The 18559-nt window shown below is 40.9% G+C and overlaps 1 protein-coding gene across 1 annotated transcript; it reads left to right on the forward strand.

Annotated features, from left to right (window-relative positions):
* The first annotated feature begins 593 nt into the window (after window positions 1-593).
* On the forward strand, window positions 594-9957 carry CYP1B1 (cytochrome P450 family 1 subfamily B member 1). The gene is made up of 3 exons (XM_081264900.1): window positions 594-2773; window positions 3165-4208; window positions 6165-9957. The coding sequence occupies exons 2-3, from the start codon at window positions 3166-3168 to the stop codon at window positions 6751-6753; spliced, it is 1632 nt and encodes a 543-aa protein (XP_081121026.1). The 5' UTR covers window positions 594-2773; window position 3165; the 3' UTR covers window positions 6754-9957.
* The last annotated feature ends 8602 nt before the right edge of the window (window positions 9958-18559 follow it).

Raw genomic sequence — 18559 nt, forward strand, 5'->3', positions numbered from 1 at the left:
CAGAGTCCTCTTGAATATATTAATGTCTTCCTCCAGTCAGTGAGTGCCACTCTCTTGGGGACTGGAAAAGTTGCTGACCCACATGTTCTCCCTCTCCCTCAGGTGACCATTTCCTTTCTGCCTCCCTCAGGAGCTTGGGGTGGGGTTGACTCCTCACCAGAAGCTGAGCAGATGCTGGCATTATTCTCTTGGACGTTTTGGACTCCAGAACTGTGAGCCAAAATAAACCTCTTTCCTCTATAAATTATGTGTCTCAGGTATTTTGTTATGGTAACATAAAATGGGCAAAGACAAATATGTAGACCAACAGCTCTGGCTAACCAATGCTTATTATCAAACCAAGGCAGTTGCCCCAAACCAACTTCAGCTTTGATCTGAGTACCCCATTACTGTGTGTGAAATACTCCTAGAGGATCTTTCAAAACTTACCAAATGAAGACTTTTACAAAAATGCCTTTTTAAAGTAGGTCAGATATTTTATTTTTGGTTTCAATCTTTCAGGAGTTAGACTCTTTTACAGGCACTCCTTTATGGTTTTATTTTTTTAACAATGCAAACAGTTATTCTGAGGACTGCTGTGAGGCATTGTCTCAGGCCTCCCTCATAACCAATTTTTATTGCAAAGAGTGAGCACTCTGTTTCTTCTTTGTGACACCCAAAATCCTGTTACCAGAACAATTAAGTTCTTCCACATGATTTTTTTTTTTTTAATGCAGGCAAGAAAGGCCATATCTGTGATTTTCTTCCGTGTAAATCTGTACGAGGAATCCGGAGTGGGATTTTGTAGGCTCAAATCCTGTCTCAGTATCTTGACAGCTGTGTGACTTAGATAAACTCTCTGAACCCCAGTTTCCTTATCTGTAAATGAGGCAATAATAGCACAAGATTTGGAGCGCGGGAAGAGCTCAAAGCTTACGGTTGTCGCGTGGCAAAAGTGCAACTTTCGTATTTACCCTTGGTGATCTCCTAGGCTAGGAAAAACAATTCCCATCTTATTAACTGGATACATCTCACCTCCTGCCCTGGGCTGGCCCATTCCTCAGACTCGGGAGACCTTGTTCTTTCAATGTGGTTGAAAACATGGTACTAGGCACTAGCAATAGCGTGAAGGAAAGGGGGCCGTTGCCTCAGGGTTTAAATTGCTTCTGGTTTCCCTTTAGAAAAGAAGCATCCCCATTGAGAATATACGCACGCGGGGGAAAGGGACTGAGCCGCGGGTGCCCCTGGGTCGCGCTGCAACCCGGCCTGCGGGTGGTGGCCCAAGCGTCCTGGCTGTCACCGCGGGCGCGGTAGTGCGTGCGCCGCCGAGGGTGGTGGCGGCAGGCACCCCGCCCTTGGCCGCCGCCTCGGCGTGTCAGGTGCCGTGAGAAGCGCGGGAGGGGCGGCCGCGAGGAGCGCCCAGGGATATGACTTCCCAGAAGCTGCGCACGCAAGGCACAGCTCCGCACGCAAGGGGGAGGCGACAGCAGAAGAAACTTTTCAACCCAACAAAGTCGCCCCCTCCTCCTCCTCCTCCTACTCGTCTCCCCAGTTCGGGTCCCTAGCTCCAAGAATCTTCCGAGCGCCCAGCCGGTCCTCTCCTCCCCGCCCCCTTATTCGCCGCAGCTTGGCTCCTTGCCCTGCACCAACGACCTGGTTGCTGCCAGCTCCAACCCATGCGCTCCAGCGGGCGGCGCCACCTGGAGTCTTTTCTGAAAGAGAATGTCAGAGCCATCCGCGCCCCGATTGAGCGCTGGCTTTTTGTGTGCCCAAGATGATCTAGGTCCTGGAAAGGAGCGAAAGGAGCGCTGAGGGTTTCTGATCTTGCAAAAGACGAAAAGAGAAGGTTGTGTGTCAAAGTACCACAACTGAGAGGTCAATTAGGTTGCGAAAAAAGAAGACTAAATAAAATAAGGCTAACCACCGCAACAACTCGAGCTTTCCTCTTTCCCAGACAGGTTTCCTTTCCCTGCTAGGGATGCTCAAGGATCGGGATCAATTGTGTCTCGGAGAACCAATCCTAAGTCACCGAGAGGAAAAAGAGGTCTAGCTTTCGGGGTGTAGGGTGTTCTTGGGCTAATGCTTGTGCCAAGAGCATTCTGTCCCCAGTGAGGGTCTGGAGGAAACCTTGAGGCTTAGACTGGGAGTTAACTGTGATGAAGAGCCGTTAGCAGACAAATGAAAAGTTCACACTGTCGCTCCCAAAGCCTCTAGCTACTCTACAGCTGCACCGCCGTCGGAGCGCGCCGCGCAGACGCCTTGCTGGACCACCCAGGCGCGCAGACTGGAGTCGGATTCCAAGCCCAGCAGTGGAGACCCTAACCGCGAGCCCCGCCCCCACAAGCCCCGCCCCTCCAGGTCCCGCTTCCTCCTCGCTCTACAGCCCTTAAAACCCGGAGAATCAGATGGCGCGTGTAGTCTTTGGAGTGTGTGCAAACACCTCTGCGACGCCAGCTGTGAGAGCCGCCCGGGGGGCATGAGGGCTGGGAACTGACTCCACTCATCAATCTCCTGCTCCATTCCAACGCTCTGAGAAAATCCTGACTTTCTCAGAGCCCAAGGTGCAGCAGGGCTCCGTAAAGGAGGTACCTTTTTCCGTCCCCATCCCAGTCCAAGGGCTCTTGGTTCTGTGGACACCAAGAGACTCCAAAGTGAGTGCTAAAGCTCCCAGAGAGGGCAAGAGGTGTCCAGGAAGGACTTCCAGGTTCCTGTCGACTCTCGGGTTGACGTCCTACCCTCAGCCCCTTTTTGGAGCCGGTCGTCCCGCGCCGCTGGAAACCGCACCTCCCCGCAGGTCAGTCTGTCCGCTGAGCCGCCTCCCAGTGGCCTCCTCACATGGGTTCCTGCAGGTCCGGGATGGGGTGGTAGGCAGTTTAAAGGAAACCAAGAGTCATCCCGAGATGCCTGTAGTGTTGTCCCGAAATTATAGGAACCGTTACGTGATTGGGGGTGCAGAGGCTAGTGCTGGATCCCAGAGAGAGAAACACGCTCCTTTCCTTCCCTGTAAGAGCTTGGTGTAGGTGTGGGAAGAGGTGTCTTCCGCCACTTCTCCAGAGAGCCAACCCCGTCCAGACCTATGGATGGCCTCCACTTCACCCAAAGGTTGGACAGTTGGGAAAGGAGCGTGGGGAGCCCTCTCCTTTCTCTTCACACTGAGTGTCACGCCTTTGCCTTTCTGTCCCCAGCATGGCCACGGGCCTCAGCCCAGATGATCCATGGCAGCTGAGCGCGCTGTCTGTCCAGCAGTCTACGCTCCTGCTGCTCCTCTCCGTGCTGGCCGCGGTGCACGTGGGTCAGTGGCTTTTGAGGCAGCGGCGGCGGCAGCCCTGGTCCTCGCCCCCGGGCCCATTCCCATGGCCACTGATCGGAAACGCTGCGGCAGTGGGCCGGGCGTCGCACCTGTCCTTCGCACGCCTGGCGCAGCGCTATGGCGACGTCTTCCAGATCCGCCTGGGCAGCTGTCCGGTGGTGGTGCTGAATGGCGAAAGCGCCATCCACCAGGCCCTGGTGCAGCAGGGTGCCACCTTTGCTGACCGGCCGTCCTTTGCCTCCTTCCGCGTAGTGTCGGGCGGCCGCAGCCTGGCTTTCGGCCATTACACGGAGCAGTGGAAGGCGCAGCGGCGCTCGGCGTGTAGCATAATGCGCGCCTTTTCCACGCGCCAGCCGCGCAGCAGACATATCCTCGAGGGCCACGTGCTGGGTGAGGCGCGCGAGTTGGTGGCACTACTGGTGCGCGGCAGCGCTGGAGGCAACTTCCTCGATCCCACGCAGCCCATCATCGTGGCGGTGGCTAACGTCATGAGCGCCGTGTGCTTCGGCTGTCGCTACAATCACGACGACGCCGAATTCCTCGAGTTGCTTAGCCACAACGAGGAGTTCGGGCGCACAGTGGGTGCCGGCAGCTTAGTGGACGTGCTGCCCTGGCTGCAGCTTTTTCCCAACCCGCTGCGCACCACTTTCCGCGAGTTCGAGCAGCTTAACCGCAACTTCAGCAACTTTGTCCTGGATAAGTTCCGGAGGCACCGCGAACGTCTTCGTCCTGGGTCCACCCCCCGCGACATGATGGATGCCTTCATCCTCTCCGCAGAAAAGAAGGTATCTGAGGACTCGGGAGACGGGCTCGCGCGGCTGGACTTGGAGAACGTGCCGGCCACTGTCACCGACATCTTTGGAGCCAGCCAGGACACCCTCTCCACTGCGCTACTGTGGCCGCTTATCTTCTTCACCAGGTAAATCCTCCAGGAGGCCTGGGTTGGGCTTTTCTTTCCTCCTCTGAAGACGGTGTGGGCTAGAATATGTTGAGGTCACAAGCATCTCATAGGGTTTGAAGTTTCGCTCCAGGTCTGCTTTCCTCAAAACCGAGATCGCCTCCCTAAAACGACGCCCAGAAACGCGTAGCGTAGGCTTTGATTCGCACGCGGTCACTCCACTTAGAGCTGCAGTAATCTCTCAGTATCTCGGATCTTGTCTTTCCCCTCCCTCCGTTCCCGCGCTTGCGAGTGGCGACAAATTTGTTAAATCCCTCAAACAGGAGATGTCTAAAATGTCCACAGATCAGCCCTGATAGGTCTCTTCCTGGTGCAATAGAAGCAATATTGGAACGGCTCCAGAAGAAAGGGAAATACAGCAAATAAGTTAAATAAACACAGCCGCGTAATCGGTACGGATCAGAGGCTGCCCAGTCCTGGCACTAAAAGTGAGCTGCTGGTCAGGGCTTTGTTCCCAGACAAAGGAAGACTGTGGAGGTCAGCCTGCGTGGGCCAACCCATGCAGAAGCTTTCCAGAGGCGGCCAGAAACCAACCGGCCGTACTGGGTTCATAAATGCCGCGCTAGGAATGAGAGCAAAAGTCAGGATAAAGCTCAGCAGTCACTTTTGCAAAGTACTAAAGTTTTTGCATACTTTTTTGAAATAGTTGTATCCAGGCAAAACTGAATAGTTGCAACTGGGGAGATTTGATTCACAACATCTAAAACATTTTCATCTGGCCCTTTACGAAAAAAGTTGGCAGACCTCTGCATCGAGATGTTGAAGAGATTTTTTAAAATCTTCCATAATTTCATCCCATACATGCTTAATTTTTTTTCAGGATCACAACAAAATGAGTATGTGTTTTTTGACTTCTACTTGTTTTAGTGGGCATTTCACATCTTTTAATGTTAATTTTAGTAATTTTTATAGCTACATAATAAATTGCCATAATAGTATATGTGTGTGTATGAACATTTCTTGAGCTTTAGCATGAGTCACTGACTTTGATTGCATTTTCAATTTTAGCTATTGTTGTGGTTATATGTTATTGTACCTGTCAGATTATTTAATGAAAATACATTATTAGGTATAAATTATTGGGTTTTAAATGAGGGGGGGTGGTTACCTTGTGAAGCTTGTTTTGAATTAAGATTTTGTCTTTTAAAAGATTTGTACCACTTTGTATTAATAGCAGTGCATAATTATTACTATTTGTACCACAATCTTACAAACATTGGGAATTTGCTTCTAAGTTTAGAAAATGCACAACTTTTTCTACCAGGATACCCAAAATATTTTATAAATTAAGAACAAGGAATTATCCAGGGAAATGAGGGCAAGAAGAGGGATCTGCTTTTAGGTCTGCATCATAACTTTTGTGAGTCCTGGGAACTTTTGTCTTTGTGGACTCCTTATTCTATAAAATGCTTTAAAACTATATATAAAACTGGACACATTAAAAATTATATATTCAGACTTTTTTTTCTACCTAAAAGTTTATTTTTTTAGGTTTGAAGATTTTTAAAGTCAGGGAAACATTTTTTAGGCCCCTCCAAAGTATTATGAGCCCTAGGCCCTGTGCTTTTAGTGTTTAATGGAGAAGTCAGGTTGGCCGTTATTGTGCATTTTCAAAATAAGGAAACTTAAGAATTTTTTGACTTATAATGGGGGAGAGCTTTAGTTATGTAAGTTTTACTATGGAAAATATAATTGGTAAAGTCCATCTTGAAATTTATAGAAAAATTAGCAATCTGTTTTAGATTTTTTTTTTTTTTTTTTTTTTTTTTTTTGCCCCAGAAGTATCCATTCAGTCATTAACTAAGCCTGTTTAAAGACAGTGGAATTAAACGAAATTGTAATGTACTTCTAAATGAAGGAAAAATTAATTTTGCTTACTCAATTTTTTTTCCTCCTTTACATTAAAACCCCGAATAGGTATCCTGACGTGCAGGCTCGAGTGCAGGCCGAATTGGATCAGGTAGTGGGGAGGAACCGCCTGCCCTGTATGGGTGACCAGCCTAACCTGCCCTATGTTATGGCTTTTCTCTACGAAACCATGCGATTCTCCAGCTTTATGCCTGTCACCATCCCCCACGCCACCACTGCCAACACCTTCGTTTTGGGTTACTACATCCCTAAGGACACGGTGATTTTTGTAAACCAGTGGTCTGTGAATCATGACCCGGTGAAGTGGCCTAACCCGGAGGACTTTGATCCAGCCCGATTCCTGGACAAAGACGGCTTCATTAACAAGGAGCTGGCCAGCAGCGTCATGATTTTTTCCGTGGGCAAGCGGCGGTGTATCGGCGAAGAGCTGTCTAAGATGCTGCTGTTTCTCTTCATCTCCATCCTGGCTCACCAGTGCAATTTCAAGGCCAACCAAAACGAGCCCTCGAAAATGAGCTTCAGTTATGGCCTGACCATTAAACCCAAGTTCTTTAAAATTCACGTCGCTCTCAGAGAGTCCATGGAGCTCCTTGATAGTGCTGTCCAAAAGTTGCAAACCGAGGAAGCTGGCCAATGAGAAGCCAGAAAGCAAGCCGAAATTGAAGTCTCGGGGATGAGGAGGAAAATTTAGTGGTTTGTTTTGTTTCCCCCTACTAATTCCTCTTTGATGCCACTTCTCAATTAGCCTTTAAGATGTATGTAAATCAAGAAGCCTGTAGGAGAGGCTTGTTCCCCATTGAGTAGCTCCTTGTGAGGTGCAGGAACTCTGGGAAAGTTTTTGAATCACAGAGTCACAGGGCCCAAGGAATTTATATTGGATCATGGTAATAATAATTTCTTAAGGGAGTATTCTTTGGAGTTAACAGATACATATACATATGCACATAATTATCTAATGAAGTATTTCAGTAATTATACCTTTTTAGAGGATCCGAGGTTGAGACTCTATGTGCAGAAATCATTTTCATAGAAAATTGTACTAAGCAAAATTTCAGGATATACTGAAGATGCAAAGGCAAGTGATTTCAGTGTAAGGTATGTGATTGAGGGTGATAAGGGAAAATGTAAAGACCAGAAATTCCCTTCTTACCTTTTTAGCAAAACGGCTTAGACAGACTGCAGTACCTCTGGGTAGATTTAACTTTTTGCTTATTGATATGCTTCCCTACTTCAGGATGAATCATAAAGTCAGTTGCTTAAAAAGAAATTAATAATTGAATTAATGATTGGAGCTCGATTCAGGGATTTATCATGAAATTTAAAGTGTAAATTATTTAACTACAAAATTCCAAGCTGAACTTGTACCTCTCTCTTGGTTGCTAAGGTACAGTGTTTCAATTTTGAGAAAAAAAAATATATTTGCCATTTCAGCTAAACTTTCAGTTATATGATTGTAATGTACTGATGTCAGCAAGTCTTATAAGCTAAAAAAAAAAACACCCATGTCACCAAATAGTATTTAACATATATGTATATATATATATCTATGCACAGATATATACACATTACATAATCGTTCATAAACAGTATGTTAATATTAATTATTTTGATCATGAAAAGGTGGAATAGTATGTCTCATATTATATTGAAAATCAAAAAGTACAATCAGTTCAACAAGGTATGGTTCCAATACCTTAAATAAGCCTGATTAAATCAACCACCTTTTTTTTTTTTACATGAAAAACCAAGTCAAAGCAAGATTTCTTTTCTCATCCAAGTTTTGGACGATGAACAGATCCCAGAATTAGGTTAGGAAGATGTATTCTTATTTTATAATGTTTTATTAAAATTGTATTCACAATATAGTTTCTCCTTTTGAAATTGATGCAGTTAATACGTTGAAATTTCAAACTCTTAGCATGTTAAATTTTAAGTTAATTTAAAGTCCTTTCTGATTACTGATTTCCACTTGAAACTATTAGGAATCTGACAATCATTTGGAAAGCGAGACAATCTAACGTTTGCTGGGAGGAGAATGAAAATACCATGAATTATCTGGATGTTCTCTTTCATAGGTAACAAGGGGGGAATTCCCATTATAACTGATTAGTTTCTCTTTTAAGTGATTAAGCAGTTTAGCATTGATGTTTGTTTTTTTAAATGTCAGAATCAGGATCAGCCTCTTTGGAGGCTGTTTTGAGAGGGGCACTCTAAGACACAGGAGCTGATCACATCGGTTGTGTTATTGGGATAAATTGCTTTGGGAGCTGAAAAAAAAAAGAAACTTGAACAAGATGTATGGATTATGAAATAACCTGAAAACATTTTTTAAAAAGAGATGGAAAGAATACAAAAATATACAAAGAAGGCTTCACGTTTTTATTTTCATTGCAGTGGAACTTCCAAAACAAATTCTACAGAATCCTGAGAGCTTACTGTTTGCTCTCTTTTATTAAGCTTTTTTTTTTAATTTTAAAATCAAAATTCAAAGGAAGGAGTGTACAATGGTTTAATATGTGGGTGGTCAGAAGAGAAACAGAAAGATGGCTAAGCATCTTCCCACCATTCCAGATTAATTTAACTGAAGCACAAAATTTGAAGCACGAACATTTAGGAAAAAAAGATGTTTAGTGTGCCAGCATTAAATCTATAGATTTTTTAAAAAATCTGTAACATAGCAGATCTATTTTGTAGTTTGGAATATCATATTAATACAATTTTTTATTTTAAAATTTCATAATTATATCTTTTGAAAATGAAAAGTTGTGCCAGTATTTTTAAGGCATTAAAAAGCCAATTAAACAAATTAGGCTTACCCAACACACTTCAGTTTTTAGACACTATTTCAAAAAGTTATGCCCCAGCAGACAATAACTCTGGCCTCCTGTAGCCAATTTATTCTGAGAGATGTGTAATAGCAAAAATATTAAGGCACTGATCTGGATGCCTCATTACCAACCAGGTCCAGAGTGTGATCACCTGTTTTTTTTTTTTATATTGAGCTCAGTTGTTCCTAGATGCTTGAGGCAAAGGGAAAGCTGGGCTTATATGAGAAAACCTAGGTGCTTGGAGGTTACCTGTCTTATTTAGTATGTTTATAACCTAGTTAAAGGAAGGAAAATAAAACCAAAAATGAATAAAAATAACCAAATTTGGTGACTATGGTAATCAGATTACTGGCTTAATCAGAAAACCTCATTTTATTTCTGCCAGAGTTAGTTATTTGCTGATCACCATTAAAGTCAGAACATCTACTTCAGGTTATCATAGTAGTTAAAGTATATTGTTTATTAAATGCCTCACTTATATGTTAAAGCTTTGACTGTGTAAGAAATGTTTTTTTTCAAAATAAAAAGATGTCTCAGGTTTGTTTTGTGTATTATCTAAAAGCTTTCATGTCCCAGAACTTAGCCTTTACCTGTGAAATGTTACCACACCCTTAATATTTTCATAGTAGATCTATATTAGATCAAATAGTTGCATAGCAATATATATTAATTTGTATGTTTTTAGCTGTGACACAACTGTGTGATAGAAAAGTATACTTTAGTAGATGTGATTATAACTCAAGAATAACTCCTTATTTAACCTTTTCATATTTTTATACTTTTTCATGTAATCTTTTAGTGTATACATATAGCAGCTATGGTACATAGGTGTAACCAAAATAGATTCTGGAGGCACAACATTAATATATAGCTTTTACAGTTTGATATACCAAATTTAAAAAAAATGTATCTGGGATTATCTATAATGGGACAGTATTACCAAAATAATAAAAATCACTTTCATAATCTTATGAAATTTCATTTCATGTTGTAATGAAGATAGTTAAATGTATCCATTTATTTCTACTATTACTATATATCCTTGAATAAAATATTTCATCATAAGATCCTTTTGTGGTTTCTAAGTGTGAATTGGGTTTTTATGCCATTGTGTGAGATGTGCCTTCCTCAAATCTTGTACTGGCATCAGCATATTATCAATTGACATGATGAGAGAGAGAAGAAAAATTGCACTAAAGCATTTTATTTGGTCATTCTACATTTTCTTCTTCTTCTTTTAAATAGTTTTTAAACAACAAGGTTTCTACCAAATTCCTGATATCTCTCTCTCCCTCCGTCCCCTCGTCTTTTTTTTTTTTTTTTTTTTTTTTTTTTTTTTTTTGGTACCAGGGATTAAACTCAGAGTACTCGACCACTGAGCCACATCCCCAGCCCTATTTTGTATTTTATTTAGAGACAGGGTCTCACTGAGTTGCTCAGCGCCTCACAGTTGCTGAAGCTGGCTTTGAACTTGCGATTCTCCTGTCTCAGCCTCCCAAGCTGCTGGGATTACAGGCGTGCACCACTGCGCCTGGCTCTATTTTTTAATTCGTAAAAACCAAATAAGGAGTTAAATTTCAATGGCAAACAACCAAGCAAAATAAGAATTAATTTGCAATTTTGAAAGATTGAATGGATTGAGACTTTAAGATGCTGACCTAATATTTCTACTTCCTCTGAAAAATGTAGGACACATTCTTCCCCTCAGCAACATACTAATCCTTCCTCTGAGTGTTGTTCCATTCATTCACTTTCAAGGTATATGTGCCTTAATTAATAAGTGCAATTCATGCCCAGTACAATAGAATGGATAAAAGAGTTCTGTAATATACTACATGGAATATTTTCCTGCTGGCTTTTGTACTTGGTAAATGACTTGATATTACAGGCCCTGCACAGTGGGGTTCCGGCTTTTCTGCCCCATGCTCACAGGTGGTAGGCTATGTACAGCCAAAGGCCCTTATTTCTTCCAGACTATAGCTCCTATTATTGTGAAAACAGGAAAAGGAGCAGTGGAGTAAAAATTGTACTCAACGTCATTGCTACTTTGGCTTGGGAACATCACTTTAGCAGCCAAGAGGAATGGCTATGAATTAGTTTTAGAGAATGCTTGTTTTTCAGATGTACTTCAAAAGGATCTTGGAAATGGCCATATGGATTCAACACAAGTGAAAACAATATTTTAATGGGGAGGGGAATTCCTTTAAAAAATCTACATGGGGTCAGGTTTTTGCAAAACTATCAGGCAGGGTTGCATTCAACCCTGTCAAGCCAATATAATGTATGGCGGGATGCAGCTGAGGTGTGAATGCAACTTTGCACCTAAGATAGGTGTGGTCACTGGAAGTTCACAAAGGTCATTTCTGTGACCTCAAAGCCAGTCCTGTGTTCTGTACTAGTGCTGTAGAAATTAATCGGCTGTCAGATTTCTCTCGATTTGGTTCAGTGACTCTCACTTCCTGCTCTTCCCTTTGGGAAAAGAAGGAAAATAAATATTCAAATACATTGGAGAGCTATTCGTTTTTAAGGATGAAATTCTGGAGGAAAATAATCTATGTGCTTATGTGGAAAGAGAAAAAAATTAATAACTCCCCTCCAAAAAAAGAAAAGATGGGGAAAAAAGAGAAAAAGAATCTAGTTTAACTAGATATGGGCAAATCATAGCTAAAATGCTTGCAGTTCCTTTATTTGCTATATTAGTTATATGCTTTGAGGAAGACTGCACAGATCTTCTTTAATACTTCCCAATATGTGTCAGGTATGAGAGGCATTAAAAAATGTTAAACACTTATGATTTTTGGATCACTCACTGTGCTAAACTCGTTTTTAATTTAATTACTATTATTATTTTGGTACTGGGAATTGAACCCAGGGGTACTTAACCACTGAGCCACATTCCCATTTTTATTTTTTATTTTGAAACAGGGTCTCAATAAGTTGCTTAGGGCCTTTATAAGTTGCTGAGGTTGGCCTTGAACTTGTGATCCTCCTGCCTTACCCTCAGGCATGGGTCACTGTACCCAGCTATAATAAACTCTTTAACACATTATTATACAATGGTCTTATGAGGGAGGTGACGATATGCCAAAATTATGCCTTCAGAAGCGTCTAGATTTTCCCTAAAGATGCATTGACTTCAAAGCCCCTCGTCTTTGTACCAGAGTTCACTTCTCAACCTGCCTATGTTTGGTTATACAGTTTTTTTTTATAATTTAAAAATTTTAATTATTCTAATTAGTTACATATGACAGCAGAATGCAATTCAATTCATATTACACAAATAGAGCACAAATTTTCATGTCTCTGGTTGAACACAAAGTAGCTTCACACCATTCGTGTTTCATGCATGTACTTAGGATGATGATGGCTGTCTCATTCTGCCCTCTTTCCTACCCCCATGCCCCTGCTTCCCCTCCCTCTCTTTGTCCTACCCAAAGTTTCTCTATTCCACCCATGCTTTCCCCCATCCCCATTATGAATCTGCATCCTTATATCAGAGAAGACATTCGGCATTTGGTTTTTTGGGATTGGCTAACTTCACTTAGCATTATATTCTCTAGCTCCATCTATTTACCTGCAAATGCCATGATTTTACTCTCTTTTATTGCTGAGTTCCATTGTGTATATATCCCCCATTTTCTTTATCCATTCATCTACTGAAGGGCATCTAGGTTGGTTCTACAATTTAGCTATTGTGAATTCTGCTGCTATAAACATTGATGTGGCTGCATTACTATAGTATACTGTTTTTAAGTCCTTTGGGTATAAACTGAGGAGTGGGACACTGGGGTCAAATGGTGGTTCCATTCGCAGTTTTCCAAGGAATCTCCATACTGCTTTCCAGATTGGTTGCACCAATTTGCAGTCCCAACAGCAATGTAAGAGTGTGCCCTTTTCCCCACATCCTCGCCAACACTTATTGTTGTTTATTTTCTTAATAGCTGCCATTCTGACTGGAGTGAGATGAAATCTTAGAGTAGTTTTGATTTGCATTTCTCAAATTGCTAGAGATATTAAACATTTTTTTCATATATTTGTTGATTGATTGTGTGTCATCTTCTGAGAAGTGTCTGTTCAGTTCCTTGGCCCATTTATTGACTGGGTGATTTGATTGTTTTTTTTTTTTTTGGTGTTAAGATTTTTGAGTTCTTTATATATCCTAGAGATTAGTGCTCTATCTGATGTACATGTGGTAAAAATTTGCTCTCTATTCACTGTAGGCTTTTTATTCACTTTATTGATTATTTCTTTTGCTGAGAATAAGCTTTTGAGTTTGAATCCATCCCATTTATTGATTCTTGATTTTAAAATTCTTTCGCTTTAGGAGTCTCTTTAAGGAATTTGGGGCCTAATCCAACATGATGAAGATTTGGGCCTACTTTTTATTCTACTAGGTGCAGGGTCTCTGGTTTAATTCCTAGGTCCTTGATCCACTTTGAGTTGAGTTGTAAATGGGGAGGGATATGGGGTTTAATTTCATTTTGTTGCATATGGATTTCCAGTTTTCCCAGCACCATTTGTTGAAGAGGCTATCTTTTCTACAATATATGTTTTTGGCACCTTTGTCTATATAAGTATTTTTTTGGGTTTGTCTCTGTGTCCTCTATTGTGTACCATTGGTCTGCAAGTCTATTTTGGTGCCAATACCGTGCCATTTTTGTTACTATAGCTCTGTAGTATAGTTTAAGGTCTGGTATAGTGATGTCACCTGCTTCACTCTTCTTGCTAAAGACTGCTTTAGCTATTCTGGGTCTCTTATTTTTCCAGATGAATTTCATAACTGCTTTTTATGACTGATTGGAATTGCATTAAATCTATATAGTGCTTTTGGTAATATGGTCATTTTGACAATATTAATTCTGCCTATCCAAGAACAAGGTAGATCTTTCCATCTTCTAAGGTCTTCTTTAATTTCTTTCTTTAGTGTTCTGTAGTTTTCACTGTACAGGTCTTTCACTTCTTTGGTTAAATTGATTCCCAGGTGTTTGTTTGTTTGTTTTTGAGGCTATTGTAAATTGGATCGTTTTCCTCATTTCTCTTTCAGAGGATTTATCACTGATATACAGAAATGCATTTTATTTATGGGTGTTGATTTTATATCCTGCTACCTTGCCAAATTCATTCACAAGTTCTAGAAGTTTTCTGGTGGAATTTTTTGGGTCTTCTATATATAGAATCATCCTTGGCAAATAGTGCTAATTTGAGTTCTTCTTTTCCTATCTGTATCCCTTTAATTTCTTTCATCTGTCTAATTGCTCTGAACAGTATTTCAAGAACTATTTTGAAGAGAAGTGGTAAAAGAGGGCATCTCTGTCTTGTTCCAGTTTTTAGAGGGAATGCCTTCAATTTTTTCTCCATTTAGAATGATGTTGGCCTGGCGCTTAGCATAGATAACTTTTACAATATTGAGGTAAGTACCTGCTATCCCTAGTTTTTCTAGTGTTTTGAACATGAAGGGGTGATATATTTTGTCAAATTCTTTTTCTGCATCTATTGAGAGGATCATATGATTCTTATCTTTAAGTCTATTGATGTGATAAATTACATTTATTGATTTCTGTATGTTGAAACAAACTTGCATCCCTGGGACGAACCCCACTTGATTGTGGAGCACTATCTTTTTGATATGTTTTTGTGTTCGCTTTGCCAGAATTTTATTGAACATTTTTGCAACTATGTTTATTAGAGATATTGGTCTGAAGTTTTCTTTCTTTCATGTGTCTTTGCCTGTCTATGATATTGGCTTCATAGAATGAGTTTGGAAGGGTTCCCTTTTTTTCTATTTCATGAAATCATTTGAGGAATACTGGTATTAGTTCTTCTTTAAAGTTCTTATAGAACTCAGCTGTGTATCCATACTGTCCTGAGCTTTTTTTGGTTGGTAGGTTTCTGATTGTGTCTTCTACTTCATTGCTTGAAATTGATCTATTTAAATTGTGAATATCATCCAGGTTCATTTTGGGCAAATCGTGTGACTCTAGAAATTTGTCAATGCCTTCGGAATTTTCTATTTTATTGGAGTACAAGTTTTCAAAATAATCTCTAATTATCTTGTGTATTTCTGTAGTATCTGTCATGATATTTCCTTTTTTATCACAGATGTCAGTAATTTGAGTTTTCTCTCTCCTTCTCTTCATTAGCATGGCTGAAGGTTTATCAATTTTATTTATTTTTTCAAAGAACAAACTTTTTGTTTTGTCATTTTTTTTCAATTTATTTGATTTCAGCTCTGATTTTAATTATTTCCTGTCTTCTGTTGCTTTCAGTGTTATTTGTCCTTCCTTTTGGAGGGCTTTGAGATGTAATGTTAGGTCATTTATTTGTTGACTTTTTCTTCTCCATGCAATGAACTTTCCTCTTTGTACTATCTTCATAGTGTCCCAGAGATTTTGATATGTTGTATCAATGTTCTCATTTGCCTCTAAGAATTTTTTAATCTCCTCTTTGATGTCTTTTGCAGCACATTGTTCATTCAGTAGCATAGAGCATGTTCCATACTGAAGTCTAAGAGTTGATGACAGGAAGGCCCCCAACTGTGCCCTTTTCTGAGGAAAGCCTCCTCAAGCTGTTTTTTTAATTTAAAAAAAAAAATAGGCTTTGTTTTAAGATCCCCAAACCTTTATCCTGGAGCCTGCCTGGACCATGCCCGAGCCGAAAGATATCAACAGGCTGGTCCATTTTCTCGAGATGAGGACTGATGTGAGAACTCTGTCCATCTGATAAGAGTGCACTTATGTGACCAATCAGAACCCTTCTTTTCTTCTCTTGGTACCCTTGAGCACTGGCTAGAGGGAGAGAGCAAAACCACAGCACAAGCCAGGCTCAAATTGTCTCCAGAATGGCAAAGTGGTCCATGCTCCCTTCAGCTGTGCACGAGCATTCCTCTGCCCATACCTCTCCACCAACACACAACATGAACTTATATGAAATACATTCTCTTGGGAGAGATAATACATTCAGTTAAAAATGTTTTTAACAAGGAAAAAAGACATCATTGCCCAATTTTCAATACTTCCTGTAGTTAATTCATGTTTACAATATATCTCCTCTGTTACATGATGCATTCATTGAAAAACATTTTGTTACTGAATGATACTGTATATATAGAGTAAAGAAAGAGGAGTTTCCTTGAATATGCTTTGTGGCATGGGACAATATCTTCACCTTTATCCTGACTCGGTTTTAAATTGGTACCTGTGTTAGTCATCTTTCCATCATTGTGACAAAATACATGAGAAAATCAACTTAAAGAAGAAAATATTTGTTTTGGCTCACAATTTTGCACATTCAGTCCATGGTTGGTTGGCCTATTGCTTTTGGGCCTGTGGTAAGGCAGTACATCATGGTGGGAGTGCATAGTGGGGGAAGCTGTTCACCTGCCTCATGGTGGTAAAGGAAGTCCAGTCACTGACCTAGCCAATTTATTTATTTATTCATTTTTCTTTTAAAAATTTTTTATTTGTTTTAATTAGTTATATATGACAGTAGAATGCATTTATGCAGTTTGATATATCATACATACATGGGATATAATTTCTCATTTTTCTGAGTGTACATGTTGCAGAATCATATTGGTCACGTAGTCATATATACATACAGTAATAATATCTGTTTCCCTCCCCTCTCATCACTTCCCTCTACCTAATCTTAGGTAACGTTCTTCTTCCCTTATTGTGAATTAGCATCTGCATATTAGAGAAAACATTTGGCCTTTGGTTTTGGGGATTGGCTTGTTTCGCTTAGCATGATATTCTCCAACTCCATCCATTTACTAGCAAATGTCATAATTTCACTCTTCTTTAAAGTTGAGTAATATATACCACATTTTCTTTATTCATTCATCTGTTGAGGGACATCTAGGTTGGTTCCATAGTCTAGTTATTGTGAATTGAGCTGCTATAAACATTGATGTGGCTGTGTCACTATACAATGCTGATTTTAAGTCTTTTGGGTATAAACCAAGGAGTGGGATAGCTGGGTCAAATGGTGGTTTCATTCCCAGTTTTCTGAGGAATCTCCATACTGCTTTCCATAGTGGGTGCACCAATTTGCAGTCCTATCAGCAGTGTATGAGTGTACCTTTTCCTCCACATCCTTGCCAACATTTATTGTTGCCTGTATTCTTGATGATTGCTATTCTGACAGGAGTGAGATGAAATCTTAGTTTTGATTTGAATATTTTTTCATATATTTGTTGATTGTATAATATCTTCTGAGAAGTGTCTGTTTAGTTCCTGGCCCATTTATTGATTTTGACCTAGCCAATTTAATCCCTCTATGATTCTATTTACCTCTTTAATTATTTTTTTGAAACCACTTTCTTCTACAGTTACTTTGGATTCCAGGAAAACAGATCTGATTGATAAGCATCTTTACGACACGGGATCAAAACAAGAAGCAATAGCAAGTCTCATAGATCACTCCATGATGAGAGTGGCCCTCCTAAGTGTGAGCAATTACTCCATGATAGAACTGAGGCTGCCCCTTAAGCAGGAACAATCGTCTCACAGTAGGAAACAAAGCACCCTTTCAAGTGATGGTAAACTTCCCAGAACTTTGCAGAAACAATCCTGACATAAAGATCAATCAGACCATAGCCTGACCAAGATGTCTTACCCTTCCAGCCACACAAATCTCCAACCATGAAAGCCCCCATAAACCCTTAACTTGGTGCTCCTTTTCTATAAAACTTCAAAGTTTCTTTCAACCCCTTGAAGACAGATCCTTGATGCCTGAATCCTCGTTTCAGCAGCCACACTGAATGAAGTTCCTCTCCTGCCCTTCACCACAGCTCATCTCCCTGATGGGCACATTAGGATGTGCAATAGAGCCTGGTCTGTTGGGACCCTGAGAACCAGGGCCTCTATTCAAGGACTCCAGTAACAGTGACTGAGAAACAAAGAAAAAGAGATGAGGGACTGGGTCTCAATATCCCCTTCAAGGGCACATGCCCAGTGACTTAACTTTCATCCATTATGACCCCCAAAACTTCCACCCCCACCAGAGCACCTCAGATTGGGCACCAAGACTTTAACACATGGGCCTTTAGAGGACACTCTAGACCTAAACTATAGTAGTGCCTTTAGGTCTACTCTCAGTTTCTTCTCCCTGCCATAGTATTGAGTGTATTCAGGTGGATTTCTGCTAACACACTATGAAGCAAGGAGAAATACCAATCCTTGTATTTCCATCCCTTGAACAATGGCTTAACTTTTTTTTTTCCTTTTTGCCACAACCCATAAAATAAAATGTATTTTACTTTATGAATTAATCCCTATCTATGTATGTGATTGTGTAAAATTACATGCACATAGCATACATGTATGTCATACATATATGGCAATGGTATTTGTCATTGTATTTGTCATTTGTCATGGCAGATGTTGCGGGCACATCCTCCATCTGCCTTGGCTTCTGGTTTTGCTAAATGGCATTCAGATGGTCCAGCCCACCCCCTGACATTGCTTCCTGACCTCATTCCCGATGGTGTCCTCTTGGAGCATAGAAACTGTTCCCGCGGAAGAACCAGAGAGCAGGCTCTTGGAGCTAATGTACTTTTCAAAAGTGTCTTTTAAAATGTGTTACAGTGTCCTGCTGATTCTTTATTTTACATCT

This window comes from Spermophilus citellus (assembly GCF_964194105.1).
Source record: "Spermophilus citellus genome assembly, chromosome: 13".
NCBI classification, from domain to species: domain Eukaryota; kingdom Metazoa; phylum Chordata; class Mammalia; order Rodentia; family Sciuridae; genus Spermophilus; species Spermophilus citellus.

Bases quoted from the DNA above. Each gene is read 5' to 3' on its own strand.
- CYP1B1 (XM_081264900.1), top strand. From the start codon at position 3,166: ATGGCCACGGGCCTCAGCCCAGATGATCCATGGCAGCTGAGCGCGCTG. The intron at 4,209-6,164 runs GTAAATCCTCCA...AACCCCGAATAG, and splicing joins CCGCTTATCTTCTTCACCAG to GTATCCTGACGTGCAGGCTC.